At 55.7% G+C, this 20,739-nt stretch overlaps 7 protein-coding genes across 7 annotated transcripts; 4 read left to right on the top strand and 3 right to left on the bottom strand.

Moving 5' to 3' along the window:
- Nucleotides 1-1,408: 1,408 nt before the first annotated feature.
- Nucleotides 1,409-5,738, bottom strand: VTN31DRAFT_6115 (uncharacterized protein; the record flags this gene model as incomplete). Its single annotated transcript, XM_069406690.1, has 4 exons — nucleotides 1,409-2,142; nucleotides 2,202-2,724; nucleotides 2,782-2,907; nucleotides 2,961-5,738. 4 exons carry the CDS (start codon nucleotides 5,736-5,738, stop codon nucleotides 1,409-1,411), a joined length of 4,161 nt encoding a protein of 1,386 aa, XP_069259197.1.
- Nucleotides 5,739-6,839: 1,101 nt separating this feature from the next.
- On the top strand, nucleotides 6,840-9,386 carry VTN31DRAFT_6114 (uncharacterized protein; the record flags this gene model as incomplete). Its single annotated transcript, XM_069406689.1, has 2 exons — nucleotides 6,840-8,587; nucleotides 8,639-9,386. 2 exons carry the CDS (start codon nucleotides 6,840-6,842, stop codon nucleotides 9,384-9,386), a joined length of 2,496 nt encoding a protein of 831 aa, XP_069259196.1.
- Nucleotides 9,387-9,909: 523 nt separating this feature from the next.
- Nucleotides 9,910-11,448, top strand: VTN31DRAFT_6113 (uncharacterized protein; the record flags this gene model as incomplete). The annotated part of the gene is made up of 2 exons (XM_069406688.1): nucleotides 9,910-10,209; nucleotides 10,285-11,448. 2 exons carry the CDS (start codon nucleotides 9,910-9,912, stop codon nucleotides 11,446-11,448), a joined length of 1,464 nt encoding a protein of 487 aa, XP_069259195.1.
- Nucleotides 11,449-11,713: 265 nt separating this feature from the next.
- VTN31DRAFT_6112 (uncharacterized protein) lies at nucleotides 11,714-13,322 on the top strand (the record flags this gene model as incomplete). Its single annotated transcript, XM_069406687.1, has 2 exons — nucleotides 11,714-11,903; nucleotides 11,959-13,322. The coding sequence occupies 2 exons, from the start codon at nucleotides 11,714-11,716 to the stop codon at nucleotides 13,320-13,322; spliced, it is 1,554 nt and encodes a 517-aa protein (XP_069259194.1).
- Nucleotides 13,323-13,470: 148 nt separating this feature from the next.
- Nucleotides 13,471-15,295, bottom strand: VTN31DRAFT_6111 (uncharacterized protein; the record flags this gene model as incomplete). Its single annotated transcript, XM_069406686.1, has 2 exons — nucleotides 13,471-13,758; nucleotides 13,817-15,295. The coding sequence occupies 2 exons, from the start codon at nucleotides 15,293-15,295 to the stop codon at nucleotides 13,471-13,473; spliced, it is 1,767 nt and encodes a 588-aa protein (XP_069259193.1).
- A 2,050-nt stretch (nucleotides 15,296-17,345) lies between these two features.
- Nucleotides 17,346-19,934, top strand: VTN31DRAFT_6110 (uncharacterized protein; the record flags this gene model as incomplete). The annotated part of the gene is made up of 4 exons (XM_069406685.1): nucleotides 17,346-17,381; nucleotides 17,461-17,589; nucleotides 17,664-17,677; nucleotides 17,741-19,934. The coding sequence occupies 4 exons, from the start codon at nucleotides 17,346-17,348 to the stop codon at nucleotides 19,932-19,934; spliced, it is 2,373 nt and encodes a 790-aa protein (XP_069259192.1).
- Nucleotides 19,935-20,277: 343 nt separating this feature from the next.
- On the bottom strand, nucleotides 20,278-20,720 carry VTN31DRAFT_6109 (uncharacterized protein; the record flags this gene model as incomplete). Its single annotated transcript, XM_069406683.1, has 4 exons — nucleotides 20,278-20,333; nucleotides 20,393-20,503; nucleotides 20,570-20,629; nucleotides 20,687-20,720. 4 exons carry the CDS (start codon nucleotides 20,718-20,720, stop codon nucleotides 20,278-20,280), a joined length of 261 nt encoding a protein of 86 aa, XP_069259191.1.
- Between the last annotated feature and the right edge of the window lie 19 nt (nucleotides 20,721-20,739).

Here is a 20,739-nt window from a genome sequence, read left to right as displayed (position 1 = left end):
GTATGCCATCCTCAGTTACATTTCTTCCATGCGCATGCGCCCTTGCATCCCACATGCAGCGGCATTGCCGAAAAGTTGGTTGCTGGCAGACCGACCAGAACAGTCAGCACGCGGCACCCAAAGTCAGCGAATGACCAACGCCATTGGTAGAAAACTCGAGAGGGGCCAAGTCGACCAATCCGCCGACTGATGATGATCACTGGATGAAAGCAATCCAATGGATAGCGCGGTGCTATTCGCGGGGCACGGAAAGTTTGCTGTTCCCTCTTGCGATTGTATCTGTGATCAGCCTGGCCACTGAGGAATGCTGTCTGTCATTTGCCAAGATCCTTCGCTGCGAGTAAGGACTATTTCTCACATTGCGATGGTTTCGACTCTCGACTATTTGATAGTACTATCGAGCAAATCAATGTATGAGTGTCATGGGCTTATGGCCATGGTACTCCGTACTCCGTACCTCGTACTAAGAAGAAAATCACCGGCGGAGGAGAAACTCGGCATTTGTAATTGAGAACGTTCCATTGTTGGCTTGCAGCCAATACATAGCCTAGAAATGATCTGCGCCGACTCAGCGCCGCAGCGGTCAGCCGGATAAATTACTTTAGGGTCTTCCCCGGACTTTTTAGGGTTGAGTTTGTATTTTCCATATCGGGCAAGGCGTGATCCACCTCGTCCTCCAGCCAGGGTCCAGTGTGCCTGACCTGAAGCTGCCAGCCATAATCTTGATCAGGACCCTGATTGCGAGCCGCTACTTGGCAGTCATCTCTCAGCATGTGCCTGAACAGATTCCTTCCAACGGGATGAGCATCCGTTCACCGTTCAATGAGGGTGCTCGATCTGCCCACATGGAAAGATTCTCTCGTCTACATGGCGTTCTTTTAGGCGCCGAAGAAAGAAAAAGCCCCTCCATTCGTGAAATTTGCCCTGATTTAGTCGAAACTAAGTAAAGCCGAGGCTCAACAGGCTGAGGGATGTCCATCGTGAATGTGATTCTTCGGGACTACCTATGGGAGGAATAGGTCTCCGACGACGGAGATCGTGCTCAGGCTCGTCAACTACCACATAGGTAGTCAGAATGAAATTGCGGGGAAGCTTATTCCTCCGCTTTCTGTTTTATTCTCCGGATGGATCAGATCCAGCAAGGCAACAACGTTGGACTGCAGGAACTGCACCAATTGACAATCAATCATGGTCTAATCGTATGTAGGATTCGCTTTGGATATGCAGAGTGGTCTCAAAGAGGAATTATATCTCCGTGATCAGTCGGATACATCCGCAACATGCCTTGAGTGTACAAATCATCGAACGTAACCAGAAGATCACAAGTACAGTAAACGCGGTCGTCAACATCATCATAGCGGGATATCTCATCGTTACATCGTTACATAATTGCCCGAAGTACGTGTCGTCATCCGAGGCCGAACCATCTCCTCTTTTTCTGGGTGGGTTCTTCCACTTCTTCCTCCTCTTCTTCCTCATCATCATGGTAATTCTGCCCACGCGACTGCTGCGGTGGGTATACCTGCGGCGGAACAGCTTCTTCCTCACCATCGCCCGGCGGTGAGTCATCATCCACCCTCGCGGGCGGCTGTTGCTTGTTCTTCCTGCCTCGACCAAACCACTTCCTCCACCCTTTCACGATCTGTGCCGGCTCTGGCTCGAGGCCGCCTTCATGCCATAACGCCGGCACCAGTAACCGGTATGGTGTTGTGATACCGGCGGGATCCTTCGGATTGACCTCGAGGTTTAGCGTGACGTCGAGCCCGCCCTCGAGGTTCACGAGAGCGTTGCGCCCGTCTTCACCATTGTCCTTGTTCTTCTTCGTGGCCTTCTGGCTCAGGTTCGTGGGGCGCCGCAGGAACGGGCCCGGACGTTCCGGGAAATCGCTGTCGCCGCTCTCCGATGGTCGTGTTGGAGGACGCGGCCCGTCCATGCTGAAGCGGCGGCGGGGAGCACGGTCCAGGTTGAAGTCTCTGGTCGGCGGGGGTCCGCGCTGGGAGAGTCGTCGGAGGAGACCGCCACGAGGTCCGTCGCGGCCTTCACCCCGGCCGAGAGAGAGGGTTCGTTTGATCTTGCCCGGTTGCATGTCCGGCGGCGTGGGAGGAGATTCAGGTTCTGGCGGTGTTGGCGGAGGGGTCGTTCCTGCAGGGAGATAGGGTTAGAATGCATTACGTAGTCCCGCTGGTCTTGATATCACCTACCTGGCTGGTACTCTCGTATTGAGCACCAATTGCGCCGCGGCAGCAGACGCTTGTTATTGCGCGGCTTCGCGTCCACATCGTGCGTAAAGACCGGGATCATGTCCTCATCCGTAACTGTGTCCATGTGGTGGACCTTGTTCCGCTTGTTCAGTACGTCAGCCAGCAACTCCGGCGGCGGCGCGTTGGCGATCGCGGACGAGATGATGTTTGGCATGTATCGGTAATCCTTGTGCTTAGCGATTTTGAGCTTCGGGTTTGAGTAGAACTGGCCGATGGCCGCAAGGTGAACGTCACCGCTCAGGATGGTGACGCGCACCGACTTTTCTGCAGCGAGGTCCTGGAGATCCTCGATGAGCCACGTTCGCTCGAGCTTGTGATGCTTGGACGTCCAGTGGTCGTCCAGATCGTCAAGGATCTCGACGCCGCCGTCGAACTTGTTCAAAAATCCACCGAACAACCCGGCGCGGCCTAGTGCTTTGACGGGATCCATCACTCGACTCGTCAGGATATTCTCCAGCCACACCTGTAATCGCCGTCGTCAGTTTCTTGTCACTTTCCAAGCCGCGATCGAAACACTCACAAGTCGTGGATATGCGATTGGAACGCCCAGGACAACAATCAAGTGCTTGGTCACCCCCTTGACGATTTCTCGATGGCAGCGCTCCCAGATCAGATCGTACGTTTGCTCACTCAGAACCTCGTCCCGCTATAAAATTGTTAGCCTTGCCGACTCTGCACGGGTTACCGTCTATTACGTACCATTCGCTCCGTGCGGCAGTCAAGGGCAAGCAATGCAACAGGTTTGCCCAAGGACAAAAACAGACTGTGGCTTCGAGCGTTGATATACGGCCCGGGCTCTGCTCCAAGAAGCCAGCTGGGCTCATCCTCCTCCGTTTCTTCAGGCACGCTCTGATGCTGGAAGAGGAGGTAGTATTTGAAGGCAACATTTCCTAGTCCGGTGAAGACCGGAGCCCTCATGAAATGATCCGGGTACGAACCGTAGCCATCGATAATGTCGTGGTCATCCCACATGTTGACCATGGGGATCTGGCTGTTCGCGAGTCCAAAGAGTCCTTGGGAGAACCACATCGCATACCGATTGAGGTAAAACGTCTCCATTTCCGCCTTCATAGCGGCGTTGAATGGCGCGTGGGCCTTGGTATGGGGGTTCTTGATCCGCGTCCACTCTTGGAACAGCTTGCCCTCCTCTATCAACTTGTCGTTGTATATTTGATCCCCGCCGCCGATCATTACGTGGAACGGACGGGTCTGATGCTCGTTGAGAACGTCCCGCCAAAGAGGGTCGGGCCCGCTGAACTTGTTGGAATCGACTGAGAGGCTGAAGCCGTTGCAGGAATAAAACATAACGCTCATTGGTTGCCCTTTACCGGGGATCCAGAACCCAACGGCCGGACCGTTATTGATGCGGTATGCAATGCGTTCTTGCTTCTCACCCAGTTCGACCTCAATATTGAACCGCCAAAACGTCACATCTCGGGCCGGGTCGGAGTACAGCCGGAAACCAGGGACTTCCTCATACAACCCGGCCTTCTCGCCGTCGAGTGGATGCAGCCGATTGCTGGGGACAGGCTTTCCGGGCCCTTCTGGACTATAGTCGATGGGACTAGGAGTATATTCAAAAAGGCCATCCTCATTCTCAATCTGCGACAGATCCACCTCTTCATCCACATGGTCAACCGGTTTCACGTAGAGGGGCCGGCCGTCCCTGCCAACCTTGACTAGGCCAGCGGTAGGATCGATGTATTCCGGAGGAAGGCGTGCACCGTCCTCTGCACTAACTTGTCGTGGCGGTGGCGGTAGCAAGTCCATTGACTGGCCAAAGAGACGCAGAACGGGGGGCTTCTCAAGGTTAGACCGAGAGTCTGTCGTGACGATCATTACACTACCGCGCCAAAACTCTTGCTCCACAGGCCCATGGGGTCCATCGATGGTCGTCCGTCGGATCCCGCGATACTGCAGCAATGGCCCGCATTTGAGAAATAGCGGCGGCTGAAATCCATTCTTCTCGTTCACTTGGAGGGGCGGCTTCCGGAAGTCCGCGGGCAGTGCCCGACTGCGCCGTCGCTTTGAAGCGCTATCTTGCTCCCACCACGCTTTTCCTCGGTCAACGTCGATTTGTTGCTCATAATTCCTGTCCGCGAGACGCAGTCTCGCCACACATGCCTGTTTGTATTCATCCAGGGGCGGTGGCGTTGGTGGTGGTACGTCGAAAGATACAGTGGGTCGCTTCTTTGTCTGAGGCGGAGGGGTGTCGTTGCTCCCAGCGTCCTGCTGAAGATTCTGGGCCCAGGTGTTGGCTGGGATCGGGACCGCCTGTGCTGATTCTGTCGCTAGTCCCTGCTCTGGTCGCGTGGACGCCGGGTATTGGCCTGGGTGCACGCCTGGAGTTTGCTGCTGAGCAGGGCGAGTGGGATGGAATCGTGGCCCGTATTCTGACGGCGTATTATTTTGCGCCTTGATGCTATCTGGCCGTGTCGGAAGAGGCCGGGGTGGAATAGCAGTGCCCTGATCTATCTGAACGGCCACATATGGCACGTTCTCCATTCCTGCCGGTTGATCCCGAGGGCCTTTGATGCTATAGGAACGGGAACGGTATTCAGCTGTCGATTGACCGGTGTCCAGTGTGCGTTCCGAAACCTCATTGTCGTTCCGAGATGTCGCGTACTGCGGTTCTCGGGGTGCCTGCACTTTGGTATACTGAACCACTGTCGGCGGCGGGTGGCGACTGACTGACTGCTGTCTTGCTACGCGTATCGAGGCTTGGTCGAACTCTTGCTCTTCTTTGTCTCTACCCGTAGACGAGGACGTCTGTCCCGGTTGGGAAACTGACTCCCTGTTGGATGGACGCCGATTCATTTCCGACTTTCCTGACCCCCGAGAAGCTTGACTTGCACGCCTCGCCATCTGCTCCTTCAGGCGCCGCTCCGCTTCCATGACCCGAGCCCTTTTCTCTTCTTTCGTCTTGCCGTTGACATTGTAATTCGCTTCGAATTGCTGAAGAGGTGATTTCTCCCATGCCACCGTAGGTCGCTCTCCAGTTGACGAACGAACTGTGCTTGAACGGCTCAGAGGCGATGGCTGGCTTTCCGATCGGATGTCGGTGTCGGATGCTTTCCATGAGTCCTGACTTCGATTTACAGACTGCCCTGGAACGGGATATGCCGCATGGGACGGATATGGTTGTGTCGCGGACCTCAGTGGACCCGGTCGCCGATGATAATCAGTCTGCTCTGGCGGTAGTGATGCACGACGATCATCCTGGTGCGCTACTCGGGCCCTTGTGTCCTGCGATCGAACGGGACCACTATGATACCACCCCGACGCAGTTGGGGCCTCCGGCGCAGTCGAATGAGTAGCAGACATGGCCTCGTAGTTGCCCATTGCTGGCCCTCTCTCACCAGTGCTCTGGATTCTCTGTTGCGACGATCGCGGCGCCGCGCCGTGTTCTGTTCCGGGCTGACTACTATGTGTCGAATACGACATGCGCCGGGGCCTTGTCTCCATCGTTGCAACCATGCGCCAATCTCAATTCTGAAAACAAGATTGCTAGCTGCGACGCCGGGCGTTCTACTTGGTCAAACGTTTCTTCACCTGGAAGAGCGATGAGCTCGATGACCTTGGATCGGAGGATGAATTGACCGTCGCATGAACCAACTCACTTCTGAGTCACCAGATTCTCTATACTCATCGACCGTACTCGACTGGGCAGTTCTTGTCGCAATGCGCAAATTGACGGTTGTTATCACATGCGCGGCCGATTGCGGCCCAAACAGGTAAGAATGAAGCCAAATTTCAGGATCACCAAGAGATCGAAAGCCCGTGTATCCTGGCCAACTTGGTCAAATAATCGATCACCAGGAATTGCAAGCAAGGAGCGACTCGAAATATTGCATTGTACGACCCGGTGGAGGGCGATCGCAGCCTGTCGCGCCCTGGAACTATCAACTACTAGTAGTACTATCGTACCAGTGGTTAAAGCTGGTGGCTGGTGGTCGTGTTGGAGGATGGCGCTACCGGTGGCTGGTGCACACCGCGCCATTTATTTTTTTAGCCATGCCATTGACGACTGACAATGGTGGGATTTGCAGGCTGGTCAACCTCCGCTATCCAGCGACACCATCACGGGCATGGCCACGACAGCAGGGGCTTTTCGGCCTTGTGCCTGGTGGCATGTTGGCCATTGGTGATTATGTAAGCCAGGTCACTTCGAATTTCAGGGCTGTACCGTAACTATGTATTGATACAGTAATTTCTCAGATCTGTAATAAATTCCAGACCCTGATTTGACGAAAGTCGTCAACTGGCGTACTCCCCTTTTGCCTCCAATGCTTCAGAGGCTGGCTTGGCGTAATCAGAACACGGAGTGTACACGAAGTCAGCAGCAGTAGGCCTACTGTATTGATCTGCGATTACGCGAGAAGCCACGGGAGGATCAACTCGTATTCGCTTTGAGTGTCGTTCTTTTCTGGAACTGAATATTCAGTCTACAGAAACACTCGCTGATTCATGGTCGACATTGTGTGAGCCGTCGCCTCCAGCGTGGTTCCTGGCCACGCTCGATCCCTCAAATGCCCTACTAGAGTTTATCCCGACTTGAGCCTGGACGATTTCTTGAACATGCGCTTCTTCAGAGCCGCAGCAGTGCTGTCGTTATTGTGTCTGTCGTTCGCGGATCTCGCCCGTCGCACGTATGATACCCACGATTTCTTCGCACTCCATCTCGACGATGCCACCTCACCCGAGCAAGTGGCCAAAGTGCTAGGGGCCCGTCATGAAGGCCCGATTGGGAATCTCCCGAACCATCACAAGTTCTCGGTGCCACGAGAGCGCAGCGCAGAGGCAGATGACCTGCTGGAGACGTTGCGAGTCCGCCGACGATTGCGGCGGCGCGGTGGCGCCGAGGCGTCTCAGCTTGAGCGGAGAGCGGACGAGATGGATGGGGTGCTCTGGTCGCAAAAGCTGCAGCAAAGACAACGGCTGGTGAAGCGCTCGTTACCTCCACAGGAACGGTCCGCCGATGGTGGGTTGGATACCAGGGGTAACTCCGCGGTGGTTGTGCGAGACCGCATTGCGTCGGATCTCTCCATCAAGGACCCCATATTCAAGGATCAATGGCACCTGTTCAACGCTGAACAAGTGGGACATGATCTCAACGTGACGGGCCTGTGGCTCGAAGGCATCACCGGCCAGGGAGTCGTCACCGCAATTGTGGACGATGGTCTGGATATGGATAGTGAAGATATCAAGGACAACTACTTCCCCGAAGGCTCTTGGGATTTCAACGAGGACAGCAACGAGCCGAGGCCGCGCTTGTTCGACGATAAACATGGCACACGGTGTGCCGGTGAGGTTGCGGCCGTTCGAAACGGTGTGTGCGGAGTGGGGGTGGCATATGACAGCAAAGTTGCTGGCATCCGCATCCTTTCCAAACCGATTGACGACGCAGACGAGGCGGCGGCGGTCAACTACGGCTTTCAAAAGAATCATATCTATTCCTGCTCCTGGGGTCCACGCGATGACGGACAAACCATGGAGGCACCTGGAATCCTGGTCAGGCGCGCCATTGCCAATGGGGTGACCAATGGCCGTGATGGCAAAGGGTCCATATTCGTCTTTGCGGCCGGGAACGGCGCATCTCTAGGCGATAATTGCAATTTCGATGGCTATACCAACAGCATCTACAGCGTGACCGTAGGAGCAATCGACCGCAAGGGAAACCATCCTGCGTACTCGGAAGCGTGCTCGGCGCAGCTGGTGGTCACTTACAGTAGCGGGAGCGGCAGTTACATTCACACGACAGACGTTGGGACCAATGTCTGCACGGACGGACATAGTGGCACATCGGCCGCGAGTCCTCTGGCGGCTGGGGCCATTGCTCTTGCTCTCAGCGTTCGTCCGGATCTTACCTGGCGGGATGTCCAGTACCTTTTGGTGGAGACCGCCATTCCGGTTTCTGATGACGACGATGAGGTGCAAACGACCAAGATCGGCAAGCAGTTCAGCCATCAGTATGGCTACGGCAAAATCGACACGTACGCACTGGTCCAAAAGGCCAAGAACTGGACTCTGGTCCCACCGCAGGCGTGGTATACCTCGCCATGGCTGCGAGTCGACCGGGAGATTCCGCAGGGCAAACGGGGCATTGCGAGCTATTTCGAGATCACTGCAGATATACTCAAAGAAGCCAACCTGGCCGGGGTAGAGCACGTTACGGTGACCATGAACGTCAACCACACCCGTCGGGGCGACCTCAGCGCCGAATTGCGGAGTCCCGAGGGAGTGGTCAGTCACCTGAGTGTTCCTCGAGAACGAGACAATGCGCAGGAAGGTTATGTCGATTGGACTTTTATGACGGTGGCGCACTGGTGGGTTTTTTTTTTTTTTTTATCGCACGGGGTATGCTGAATTCATGTTAGGGGTGAATCTGGCATTGGCAGCTGGACTGTCATTGTCAAGGATACCAAGGTCAATGAATTCACGGGAAATTTCATCGACTGGCGGATCACACTATGGGGGTATGCGATCGACGCAGACAAACAGAAACCTCACCCTCTTCCGGAAGAGGACGACAACGAACATACTGTCGAGGACGCCATCCACGCAACTGTCGACGTTAACCCCCCTCCCATCAAAACCCCCGCCGTTGAGCCGCCGACCGACCATGCCGATCGACCGGTGAATACGAAGCCCTCGAAGCCCTCGCCAACCCCATCAAAACCTGATAATCCCGAAACTACTGAAGCAGATGCGGCCGAGACGAGTCCGTCATCGAACTTTTTGCCGGCCTTCTTGCCGACGTTTGGGGTTGGACCGCGCACTCAGGTCTGGATCTACGCCTCACTCGTGCTTATTGTTGTCTTTTGCATTTGCCTGGGCGTGTATTTCTACGTTCAGCGACGTCGGCGTCTCCGCAACAACCCCCGGGATGACTACGAGTTCGACATTGTCAATGATGTCGACGACGATGCAGCGCCTCTTGCCGGGCCGGGAGGCAGACGGAGACGTGGTGGCGAGCTATATAATGCTTTTGCCGCGGAGAGTGATGAGGAACTTCTCAGCGGTGATGACGGTGACGACCGAGACAGTAGTGAGGATGGGCGATACCGTGATCAACCAGACACTGCGCTTCTGGAGAAGTCGCACCAGAGCTCTTCTAGTACATAGGATGGTTGAAAACGGGACTATTCTTTAATCTAGGTGCCTTTGTATAGATAATGATAATTGATCAAGCTTTCTTCCGAGTCAAAATTTGGTTATCGGTACCCTCCTTCAGCATCTCAACTCTGAAGGCTGTGGGTACTTACTTAAGTAAGTTACTTACAGACCTCAACCGTCGTGTTGAGGTTAGGTTATATGTTTCCTGTTCTGGAAAGGAGCGATGACTGGCCAATCAAGCCACCAACCAATGACAGTGCGGGCCGCGTCCGCCCAATCAAAGTGCAGCCTGAGATCATGACGCCGACGAGGCCGCCATGCATCTGGTCAACGCGGGCATTCGTCATATGAATATCGCAGAAGTCTACTAGGTAGATCCCCGGAAGCAAGCCATAGCACATCGATCAAGCTTGATCACATCAATATCCTGATCGCTGTGCCCAACTCCCTCCGTCACCGACCCATCCCGCTCCCCAGCGGGACCCAAGCTGAACCCCTCCCGGAGAACGAGCAACCATACTAGTACAATACCATGGATTCGCACGACGATTTCGACAGCGTCTCATGGAGGAACGATCCCGCCAGCGACGCATCACGGCCCACGACCTCTCACACGGATGATGCCGACGATTCCGACCGCGCCGGACGCGACGTCAATGGGAAGCGCAGGATGAGCAGCGCCGCTTACCAGGAACCGCAGGCCGGTCCGTCGGCGGACGCCGTCGATCTCGCGGGGATCGGGGACGGAGTGCTGGAGTGCTCGGTCAGCTCGCCGTTGAAGGAGAATGACGGGACCAAGGATGCGTATATTTCGTACCTGGTCACGACGCATGTATGTTCCTACAACAATCCTTCCTCCATCCCTCTTTTCGGAGTAATCATTGACCTGATCTGACGTGTACGGTAGACCGATTTCAAGACGTTTCAGAAATCGGACTTTGCGGTTCGACGAAGGTTTCGCGATTTCTTCTTCTTGTACAAGACGCTGTATCGGGACTATCCCGCCTGTGCAGTGCCGCCGTTGCCGGAGAAGCATAATGTGGAGAGCTATGTGACGGGCGATCGATTCTCGCACGACTTCACCCAGCGGAGAGCTTGGTCACTGCACCGGTTCATCAAGCGGTTGACGCTACATCCAGTTCTTCGGCGGGCGCCGCTGCTGGCCGTCTTCCTGGAGTCGCCCGATTGGAACACGCACATGCGCCTGCACAGTTCGCGTAACTCGACTGCCTCGGAAGGCGGAGGCAGTCTGTTCGACAATTTTACGGATACCTTTGTAAATGCTTTTACAAAATTACATAAGCCGGATCGGCGGTTCATCGAAGTGCGGGAGAAAGCCGACAAGCTCGACGAGGACCTCAACCATATAGAGAAGACGGTGGCCCGCGTTGCCCGTCGTGAGGCGGACCTCGAGCAAGACTACGCAGAACTAGCGACACAGTTCCGAAAGCTTGTGCCATTGGAGTCAGAGATTGAGATGCCGCTACAAATTTTTGCAGCATCGGTTGACGAGACCGCGCGGGGGTTCCGAGCCCTCAAGGAGCATACGGACCAAAACTACCTGGGGTCGCTGCGGGACATGGAGGCCTACATCGTGTCGCTCAAGTCGCTGCTGAAAACACGGGAGCAGAAGCAGCTCGACTTTGAGGCGCTGGTCGAGTACCGCAACAAGGCGGTGGCGGAGCGGGACGCGCTGGCCAACAACCCGTCGTCGTACTACGCGTCGAACCCGCTGACGTCGTCGCCGGCGTCCTTCATCCGGTCCAAGATGGAGGACATGCGCGGCGTCGACCACGAGCAGTCGCGGCGCGAGCGCATCCGCAAGCTCGAGATGCGCATCGATGAGCTGACGCGCGAGGTCGAGTCGGCCAAGATGACGTCGGAGATGTTCGACGAAGAGGTCGTCCGCGAAGTGGCCGACTTTGAGCGCATCAAGGCGATCGAGTTCCGCGACACGCTGGGCATGCTGGCGGAGAAGCATATTGAGTTCTACCGGGGCGTGCTGAACACATGGGAGCGGTTCATTGTGGAGATGGAGGCTGAGATGGACGAAGCACGGTCAACACAATAATCTATGATATTTTTTTCTTTTACCTGGCGTTTTGGAACTCTTTGATATCGGGTACATTTTACACGAATCCTTGTTCCATAGTATCTTTAGGGTTGATAGCATGGTCATGGGTTTGGACTGTCTCTTCAGTGTTGAAATATACCACATTTAGTAATTACTTTAATTCGCTGAATAAGGAAAGTATTGTCAGTCCACCACTTACCGAATTCATGATCAAAGCAAAACATCATTACGAGTACACTTGTTGACCGCAATTGAAGGGGCAATGCGGCAACTCTCGCGCTCAATGCTGCGGCCCTATATCTGCCCGACGTGCTGGCGCGGTATCCGGCCGTTGCGGTCTGGCCGGAGGACCTACGCGACGGTCCGCGCCGGGGCCGGGGTTCCCGATGAGATCTACGACGTCGTTTGCGTGGGAGGCGGGCCGGCTGGTCTGGCTCTACTCGCAGCGTTGCGTACGCGTCAATTCACCCCTCTTTGCGAATAGATCTTTCTAACGTGGGTTTCTAGGAGCAACCCCCGCAACATCCCACCTCAAAGTCGCCCTGATCGAAAGCCAGGACCTGCGCAAGGCACGCGCGTGGCGGCTCGGCAGTAACGAGTACGCCAACCGCTGCAGCAGTCTAACGCCGAGCTCCGTGTCTTTTCTGGAACGCATCGGCGCGTGGCGACATGTCGAACAAACGCGTGTGCAGCCGTACCAGGAGATGCACGTCTGGGACGGACAGAATGGGTCCAAGATCTCGTTTGACTGGTCGGCGGAGATGTCGCCGTTCGAGGACCAGCCGCGGACCGTGGCGACGATGTTGGAGAATGCGAATCTGGTGAGGGGGTTGTTGGCGAGGATTGAGGAGTTGGGCGGGGATAAATTGTCCATCTTTTCTAGGATGACAGTGCGGGATATTCAGAATGGCGGGAGTGTCGATGATGGGCCAGATCTCTCGGCGTGGCCGGTACTTACGCTGTCACCGACGACGACGGAGGAGAAGGAGGGCTCGGCGGGACAGCGAACGATTGCGGCGAGACTCCTTGTCGGCGCCGACGGCATCAACAGCCCCGTGCGGGCATACGCGGACATCACAACGCACGGCTGGGATTACGACCGCCATGGTGTCGTTGCGACGCTGACGGTGGACCGTCCCGTGGAAACAGCCTCCAATGTCATCCGCACCGCGTACCAGCGGTTCCTGCCGGGCCTCGGCGGGCCCATTGCTCTGCTGCCGCTGCCGAACCAAGCCGCGACCATGGTCTGGTCGACTACGGTCGAGAATGCGACGTATCTAAAATCCCTCCCCCCGGAGGCCTTTGTTGCCATGGTCAACGCCGCATTCCGGCTATCAATGACGGATCTGCGGTACATGATGACGTTGGACCCCTCGGGCTCAGCCGGGGAAACGCACGAGTCGGCGCTCGAATGGCGCCTGCAGCACACGCACCAGCCACACCCATACATCCTCCCGCCGCGCGTCACCGCCGTGCAGCCGGGAACCACGGCGTCGTTTCCGCTGCGCTTCCGGCATGCGTCGGCGTACATCTCGCCGCGGGTGTGCCTGGTGGGTGATGCGGCGCATGTCATCCACCCGCTCGGCGGGCAAGGGCTGAACCTCGGCCTGGGGGATGTGGCTGCGCTGGTCGATACTTTGAGTTACGCTGTCGAACACGGTATGGACGTGGGCGATGTGCTCGCCCTGGAACCCTACGCTGCAAAGCGGTACCTTGCGAATACTAAAGTGAGTGCCGCGTGTGATCTGCTGCATAAGCTGTATAATGTCGATATGGCGTGGCATCCGTTGGTTTGGGGCCGAGGGTTCGGGGTGGATTTGTTGGACCGGATGGATTTGGTCAAGGGGTGGATTATGAAGCAGGTTGATTGATCTGGTATAATATATCCTCTGTATACTATACTGAACGAATTTTTTATTTTCCTTCCATTCAACTGGGATATCAACTCTATTCATAACACTCAAAGCATTCATCTATGAACCCAGACAGACCAGAGTATGAATATATGATTCTCCGAGATCACTCAACTTTCAGCTCCCCCATCTTTTGTTCTACTTGCTCCTGTTGTTGTGCAGAAGCATCCCTCTTCCGGGCAATCCTCTTCTTAACCTCCTCCGCGACATTCTTCAGGTCGACCAGCACGCCCTCCTTCTCCGGATGGCCCTTCTCCAGGCCGAGCTCCTTGACGCGGACCTGGCCCGCAGCGAGCTCGTCCTCGCCGAGGATGACGGCGAACGGGATGCCGTGCGCCTCTGCTTGGCTGAATTGTTGGGGGAGTTTGGGCTTGACTTTATACGAGAATTCCGCCTACACCATCCAGTTAGTTTGATGGGATAAAAAGAGTAAAGCGGGGAAGGGAGGTTACTTTAATTCCAGCGGCCCATAGCGTCTTGCAAATCTCCATACGCTCCTTGAGAAGCCCGTTGAAGCCCTTCCCGCCAAAGGCCATGACATATACGTCGACTTCGCTGGCGCGCAGGGCCTCTTGCTTGTTCTCCCGCTCCATCCGGGCCTTTGTGATGGAGAATATGCGGTCGACGCCAAAGGAGATGCCCACGCAGGGAATCTGCGCTTTGCTGGAGAACATGCCGACCAGGTTGTCGTAGCGGCCACCCGCCGCGATGCTGCCCACCCCGATGCTGGGGTCGTTGGATCGGTCATCGTCGTCCACGGCCGGGTTGCCGGCCTGGTTCTTGGACTTCTTGCCCGACTTCTGCAGGGTCGCGGCCTCGGTGGATGACGATTGCGTTGCCGGGGCGGACCCTTCCGTGACCACCTCGTAGATCACGCCCGTGTAGTAGTCCAGCCCGCGCGCCAGCGACAGGTCAAACGAGATGCTGTGCAGCACGCCAAAGGCTTCCAGATACTCCATCAGCAGCCGCATGTCCTCCAGCCCTTGCTTCGCCGACGCGTTGGCCATCAGCGCCTCGTCCTGCGCCAGCTCGTCCAGCAGTTCCCGACCGCCCTTCTTGACCACGTACGTCTCGATCCTGTCGGCGCTTTCCGGCGCCAGACCCTTGTCCTCGACCATCTCCCGCCGCACCTCGCTCCAGGGCAGCTTGTCCAGCTTGTCGACTGCGCTCGAGATCGGGCGGATCTTCTCCGGGGGCACGCCGCAGACCTCGAACAGCCCGTCGAGGATCTTGCGATGGTTGATCTTGATCGTGTACCGACCCTGCCAGCCAAGATCGTCAAATACCTCGTTGACGATCTTGATCACCTCGGCATCGGGCACCATTGGGTCAAAGTTGGTGCCGGCAATGTCAAAGTCGCACTGGTAAAATTCGCGCATGCGGCCTTTGGCCACGGCGGGCTGATCCCGGCGGTACACCTTGGCAATGTGGTAGCGCTTGATGCTGCGCACGTCCGGGTTCATGGCCAGCCAGCGCGCAAAGGGGACCGTCAGGTCGTAGCGCAGCGAGCACAGCTCGCCGCCCTGGTCCTGCAGGTCGTAGATGAGCTTCGAGTCCTCGCCATACTTGCCGGCCAGGATCTCGCGCAGTTCGAAGACGGGCGTGTCAAGGGCAACGCCGCCATGGCGCTTGAACACCTCGGTGATGGTGCTGAAGATGCGGTCCCGCAGCAGGACGTCGGCGCCGGCCCAGTCCTTGGTGCCCTTGGGCGTCTTGAGATTGAACGACGGCTTCTCTTTACCCATGTCGGCTAGTGATCTCGGACTCGTTGAGAAGAAGAATCGACGATGGTATTGATGGTGGGGAGGAGCACTTCCGGTGGGGTTCGAGAGCGTGGAAGAAGAGAGGATGACTCGATGCGGCCACCGGGCAGCAATTCGGGCTCGTAGCGCAGAGCAGCAAAGACCGGCGGCGGGCGTCGCGATTCTCATTCAGGGAGCGAGGACTCAATCATTGGGGAACAATTTGTTTTTGAATCTCCAAAATTTTCCCCTTTCTCTCATTTCCAGTCGCGATTTCGCGTTCAGGACAAGGCGGGAGCTTGGCTGCGGCCGAATTGGGAAGTTAGGGTTTAGGGCTAGGGTAGGTTGTCGATGCCTGAGGCAGCAAGGGTCAGTCCAGCCAGTCCAGTTTTATTAGTTAGTATTGTTCAGGTCTGCAGGTTTAAGCGACTTTCGAGGCCGGGGTTCCATGTCGAGTTGGTCGCCATCTCTCCATCACCTGTTGCTAGCGTAATCCGGATACTGTACACAGTCCTTGGAGAGATCGCCGACTCACCGCTCTACCATTGTGTGAGATTGGGGTGATGGCTGCCAAGGTCAGATCGGACTACGAGTGCGGCCAGAGCACATCCAGGATATGGGTAAAATCCATGTTCCATTTGTCCTGAGGGGGGATTATTCTCCGAAAAAAAAAGAAAGTTAAACGTCTTATGCAACCCGACGGTAGAATACAGATGCAACCGAGACAAGGACAAGTCCCAAGTTCAATATTAAGGTGGCTGACAGTACCTTGCACAGGACAAAGTACCTGGAGTATCCTTGTTTGTTTACTTGCATAAGTCCGGAGTAGTACGAGTAAGTACTATGTAGTAGTAGTTACGAGTATTATCTGGTAGTCAAAGGGTGCCCACGTGGACCGCAATGGCACTCTTTGCTCTCTACCGTTGTGGTAGAATGCAATAATGCATATTATCTTCTTATTCAAGCCTTGGTCAAGCCTTGTCAAGATCATGAGGATCTCCGCGGGGCAGCAGCCATGGCTCATAATGAGGGCTGTCCGGCTAATATTGGCGGATGAAAGTTATTCCGGACTCCGCATTATCGCAGTTGGCACTAACGGCGATGGCTGGGGGTGGCGCAGACGCCAAAATGGGGCCTGTCAGTGTGGCTGCAACCAATCACAGGGGCCAGCGCCACGATGTGTCCAGGCTAATGCAGGCTGGCGGCTTCCAGCGTCGCGTGGCTTCACGATCGGGGAAATTCTGAACGATGTCAGGCGCTAGAGGAAGTTTAGCTGGAGAGTTGGCCAAATTGGCATTAATTTAGTATTAGGAAGAGCATGCGAAAATGAACCAGAAGAGAAACCGAAGCGGCGCTGCACAAAGGACTAGGTTAACGGGATTGTCCGTTCAACTCTGACAGAAAATAATGTACAAGTCCAAGCAGTTGGCCGACATTCGCAGCAATCCCAGCACATGTCCATAGTAGTGTTGGTCAGAACCACCTGAACAGGATGATCCTTTTCTTTCTTACCAGCATTTTCCAGACTCTTCTGGTCCTGCAGGGCAGAAGGTCTGTGCAGGGTCCCCCCAAGGGTAATACATAATACATTCACTAGTGCAATGACTGGAGACAGGGGATTAAGTAATCAGTGCTGACTCAGCACCCCTCCAATCTTTCTCACACGAACAGCGAGTCTGTAGGTAGTTAGTGTTGCTTTGGAGAATTGTAGCAAGCAGAACAGGGCCACCCAAACCCAGGGTCTGTCCGACGACAAGGTTCCTGGTTCCAGCAGCAGGACATCTGTAACGATGCACGATTAAATTCGCGATTAGATAATGAATAATATGCCCGGTAGCCTTGCCCCAGAACGAATCGAAGGCTAGGCTAGTCTTCTCCAACAAAAGCGAAACCAAGCACCCACCTTCAGCTTCTCGTGTTCCTCCTCTTCTCTCCCTCCGCGCTCGCTCTTTATATTCTGCGCTTTTTCCGGTCTCTACGGCAAAGTTTGCGGCTCACTCCCTGCCCGCTCGTTCCCGCCGTTATTCCCGCCGTCCCGCTCCTCAAATTGCTCGGTCCCGTTGCCCGCCCCGTTTCCCTTCCCGAGCGCTCCCGATAGTATATCCGGCCATCCCCACGCAGCACCGATTCCTCTCACAGTGCCGCTGCGTGGTTCCAGTGACGGGGCGCGTGCTCTTTTACAACGGTTCTCGCACGCGCCCGCTAAGGAGCCGGCTGCGGCCGGCGCGGAGTCGGCACCATGGGCTCATTCTTCAAGAACCTGAGGGGCAGTTCGGTATGTTGCGATGTCCCGGCGGGCGTCGCGCGCGAGAGAACAATGGGAAGAAACTGACAGGAAATGTGCTTCCGTGCAGGCCTCGTCCACCACCGGGTCGAGTCTGAGCGCGCCCAAGAGAGACTTGACAAGTCCGTTGGAGAAGATGCTGCAGGATTCGGGCCCTGTGCGCAGTGATGGCAGTGACAAATTCTTTGGCATGGAAAACGTGAGTGATGCCTGCTTTCCTAATCGTTTGATTCTACGAAGACACCGTGCTGATGCGTCAACTATTCCTGATAGTATGGCAACACTTGGTACGCTGATTTGTGCTGCGCCGTCGCAATGGTCTGGCTCTGACTGACCCCCCCCCATCTTAGCTATTGCAACTCAATCCTCCAATGTCTGTACTACTCCTCCGCCTTCCGCAAATCCGTCATCAATTTCCCCAAGCGCACCCCGATCGAGACCCTGGAGGCCGCGCTCTCCAAAAACCTCAAGTACCAGAGCGTTGGAGCCTTCCTGGAGGCGGAGGCTGCGGCCGCAAAGGCCAAAGCAGCCGCAGACAAGACGGTTCCGCGCAATCCCGGCGCGCCGCCGAGCCAGCCGCAGAAGCCGGAAGACAAGGACTCGCCCGAGTACAAGAAAAAGGTCGCTCTGCAGACTCTGCCGCTGCTGGACGTCAAAGACAACTCCGCGAGCTACGGAATGACGGAGTCCCTGTTCACGTCCCTCAAGGATATCTTCGAATCCGTTGTCGCCAGCCAGTCCAAGTTTGGCGTCATTCGGCCGCAGCACTTTCTAGACGTTCTCCGGCGCGATCATGAGATGTTCCGTAGCGCCATGCATCAAGACGCCCACGAGTTCCTGAACCTGCTGCTCAACGAAGTCGTGGCCAATGTGGAATCCATTGCGGCCTCGCTGCCTCAGGCGGTTGCCGAGCCGACGGCCGAAGCCGGCGATTCCGAACAGACGGCAACCGTGGCAGACTCGACGACGAGCACCGTCGTCAGCTCTCCCGGTTCCGAGACTCCCAACACCTCTCGATGGGTGCACGAGCTGTTTGAGGGCACCTTGACGTCTGAAACACAATGTTTGACCTGCGAAAACGTCTCGCAACGGGACGAGGTTTTCTTCGACTTGTCCGTCGATCTCGAGCAGCATTCCTCGGTCACGTCATGTCTCCGGAAGTTTTCTGCGGAGGAAATGCTCTGCGAACGGAACAAGTTCCACTGCGACAACTGCGGCGGCCTGCAGGAGGCCGAGAAGCGCATGAAGATCAAGCGATTACCGCGGATTCTCGCGCTGCATCTGAAACGGTTTAAATACACAGAAGACTTGCAACGGCTGCAAAAGCTGTTTCACCGGGTCGTCTATCCCTACCATCTGCGGCTCTTCAATACCACCGATGACGCCGAGGATGCAGACCGCCTATACGAGCTTTACGCGGTCGTGGTGCATATCGGCGGGGGTCCGCACCATGGTCACTATGTTTCCATCATCAAGACCGAAGACCATGGATGGCTCTTGTTTGACGATGAAATGGTGGAGCCCGTGGACAAGAACTACGTGCGGAACTTTTTCGGCGACCGTCCCGGGTTAGCCTGTGCCTACGTGCTCTTCTACCAAGAGACGACCCTCGAGGCCGTGCAGCGTGAACTTGAGCAGGATGGCATCGGTCCCGAAGCAACCGCGACTATCGGGGAAGGCATCAACGGTGTTCCGGCCACGCCGCTGGAGCAGGTCCGCTCAGAAGTCATAAACGGCGAGAATGGGCATCAGTTTAGCCCTCTCAAGTATGCACCTACAGCGCCGGTCTTGTCTACCAAGTCGGACAATTCCCTTTCGAGCAGCCCGCCGCCGCCTCCTCCGATCCCATCGTCGTCTGGTATCAGTCTGCGGCCCAAGAAGAGTGACGTCCAGTCGAAGAAGGAGCGCGCCCGGGAAGAAAAGGAGCGAAAGGCTGCAGAAAAGGAAAAGGAAAAAGCCGAGAAACAGAAGCGCAAGGAGATGGAGTTTCGAAGGAAGGAGGCTCTGCGCAACGAGGAGGCCCAGCTCAAGGCCGCCCTGGAGGCCAGCAAGCGCACCAAAGCTGAAGAAGACAGCAAGCGAGCCGAGGCCGACCGGGCAGGCGAGAAGGAGAAGGGCGAAAAAGGCGAAAACGGGACACACAAATCGCTGTCGGGAAGCTTGGACCGGTTCAAGCGCGGCAGCAAGAGTATCAGCAGTAAACTGGTCACGCCTGAACGACGTCGGGCGCCGTCGTTTGAAATCCTTCGGTCTCGCGAGACCCGCAGCACTGAGATCGACCGTGTCAAATCGCCGCACCAATCGACCACCATGGTGGCCTCCTCCGTTCCGAGCAAGATCCCCGAACTAAGCGAGGTTCCATCGAGTTCCGAGGCACCGTCGGAAACTGTGCAGACCGCACCTGTTCCGGAGTCGCCGCAGGCCCTGCCGCCGGTGCCGGACACGCCGCCTCCTAAGTCCAAGCCTGACAAAGGTAGCCACCACAACTTCCACAAGTGGAAGAGCTTTGGCTTGCGGAAGAAATCATTTAGCTTGACATCATGACATGGCATGACACGGGCATATCCTGGTATTCATGTTTTCATTTTTTTTTCTCGGTATATACTTTGCTTTTCGCCTTTTTAGACGAACACCCGGCGATACCCTCCTTTGCACTGTGGTTGTGAGCATATGGGCATCTGGGTTATATATGCACGGCGAACATGTGGATTGACTTTGTCATTGGGGAGGGTTGAAAAAAGTATTACCCCCTAAGTTCAAGGTTCTGGGAGATGTCATGTGTATCTTTAGTGTGTTATTTTAGGTACTCTATGTATATGACTTGATGAGGTATGAGTGTCATGACTGCATGAAGCGTATGGAAAACAGGAAACCGTCCGATCCGAGTTCATCCAAGAATCAGCTCGTAAATGATGATCACTGTATTGATGACGATGAGCGGTACTTCCCATCACCCGTCAGCATACATCGAAGGACTCGTAAAGAAAGATGGGGAAACGTACTTCGCATCACCGTCCGCACGCTCGCAATCAGGTTTATCGTCTTTGACTTGACGCTGGTGGTATCATAGGTTTGTCCGAACGCGGGTTCTTGAGGGATGCGACCCCAGCCGACTTCCAGCGATTTTTCCGTTAGCAACAAGAGGGCAAGATGTTCCTGTCCAAAAGAATGGCACGTACTCCGCGCGAGAAAGCGGTCCTCCGAGAGGACAGCAATGGCGTTGATGATCAGGACGACAACTGCGACGCGTTAGTTAGTTAGGCGCTTTCATTCCTCGGGAAAGAGGGTAATGGTACCATAGACGAGTTTCCCAAGACCAAAGAGAAACATTTTGACATGCGGCAACCAG

Source organism: Thermomyces dupontii (genome assembly GCF_041956625.1).
Source record: "Thermomyces dupontii strain NRRL 2155 unplaced genomic scaffold VTN31scaffold_6, whole genome shotgun sequence".
NCBI lineage: Eukaryota > Fungi > Ascomycota > Eurotiomycetes > Eurotiales > Trichocomaceae > Thermomyces > Thermomyces dupontii.
This window is presented reverse-complemented; position numbering and strand designations above follow the sequence as displayed.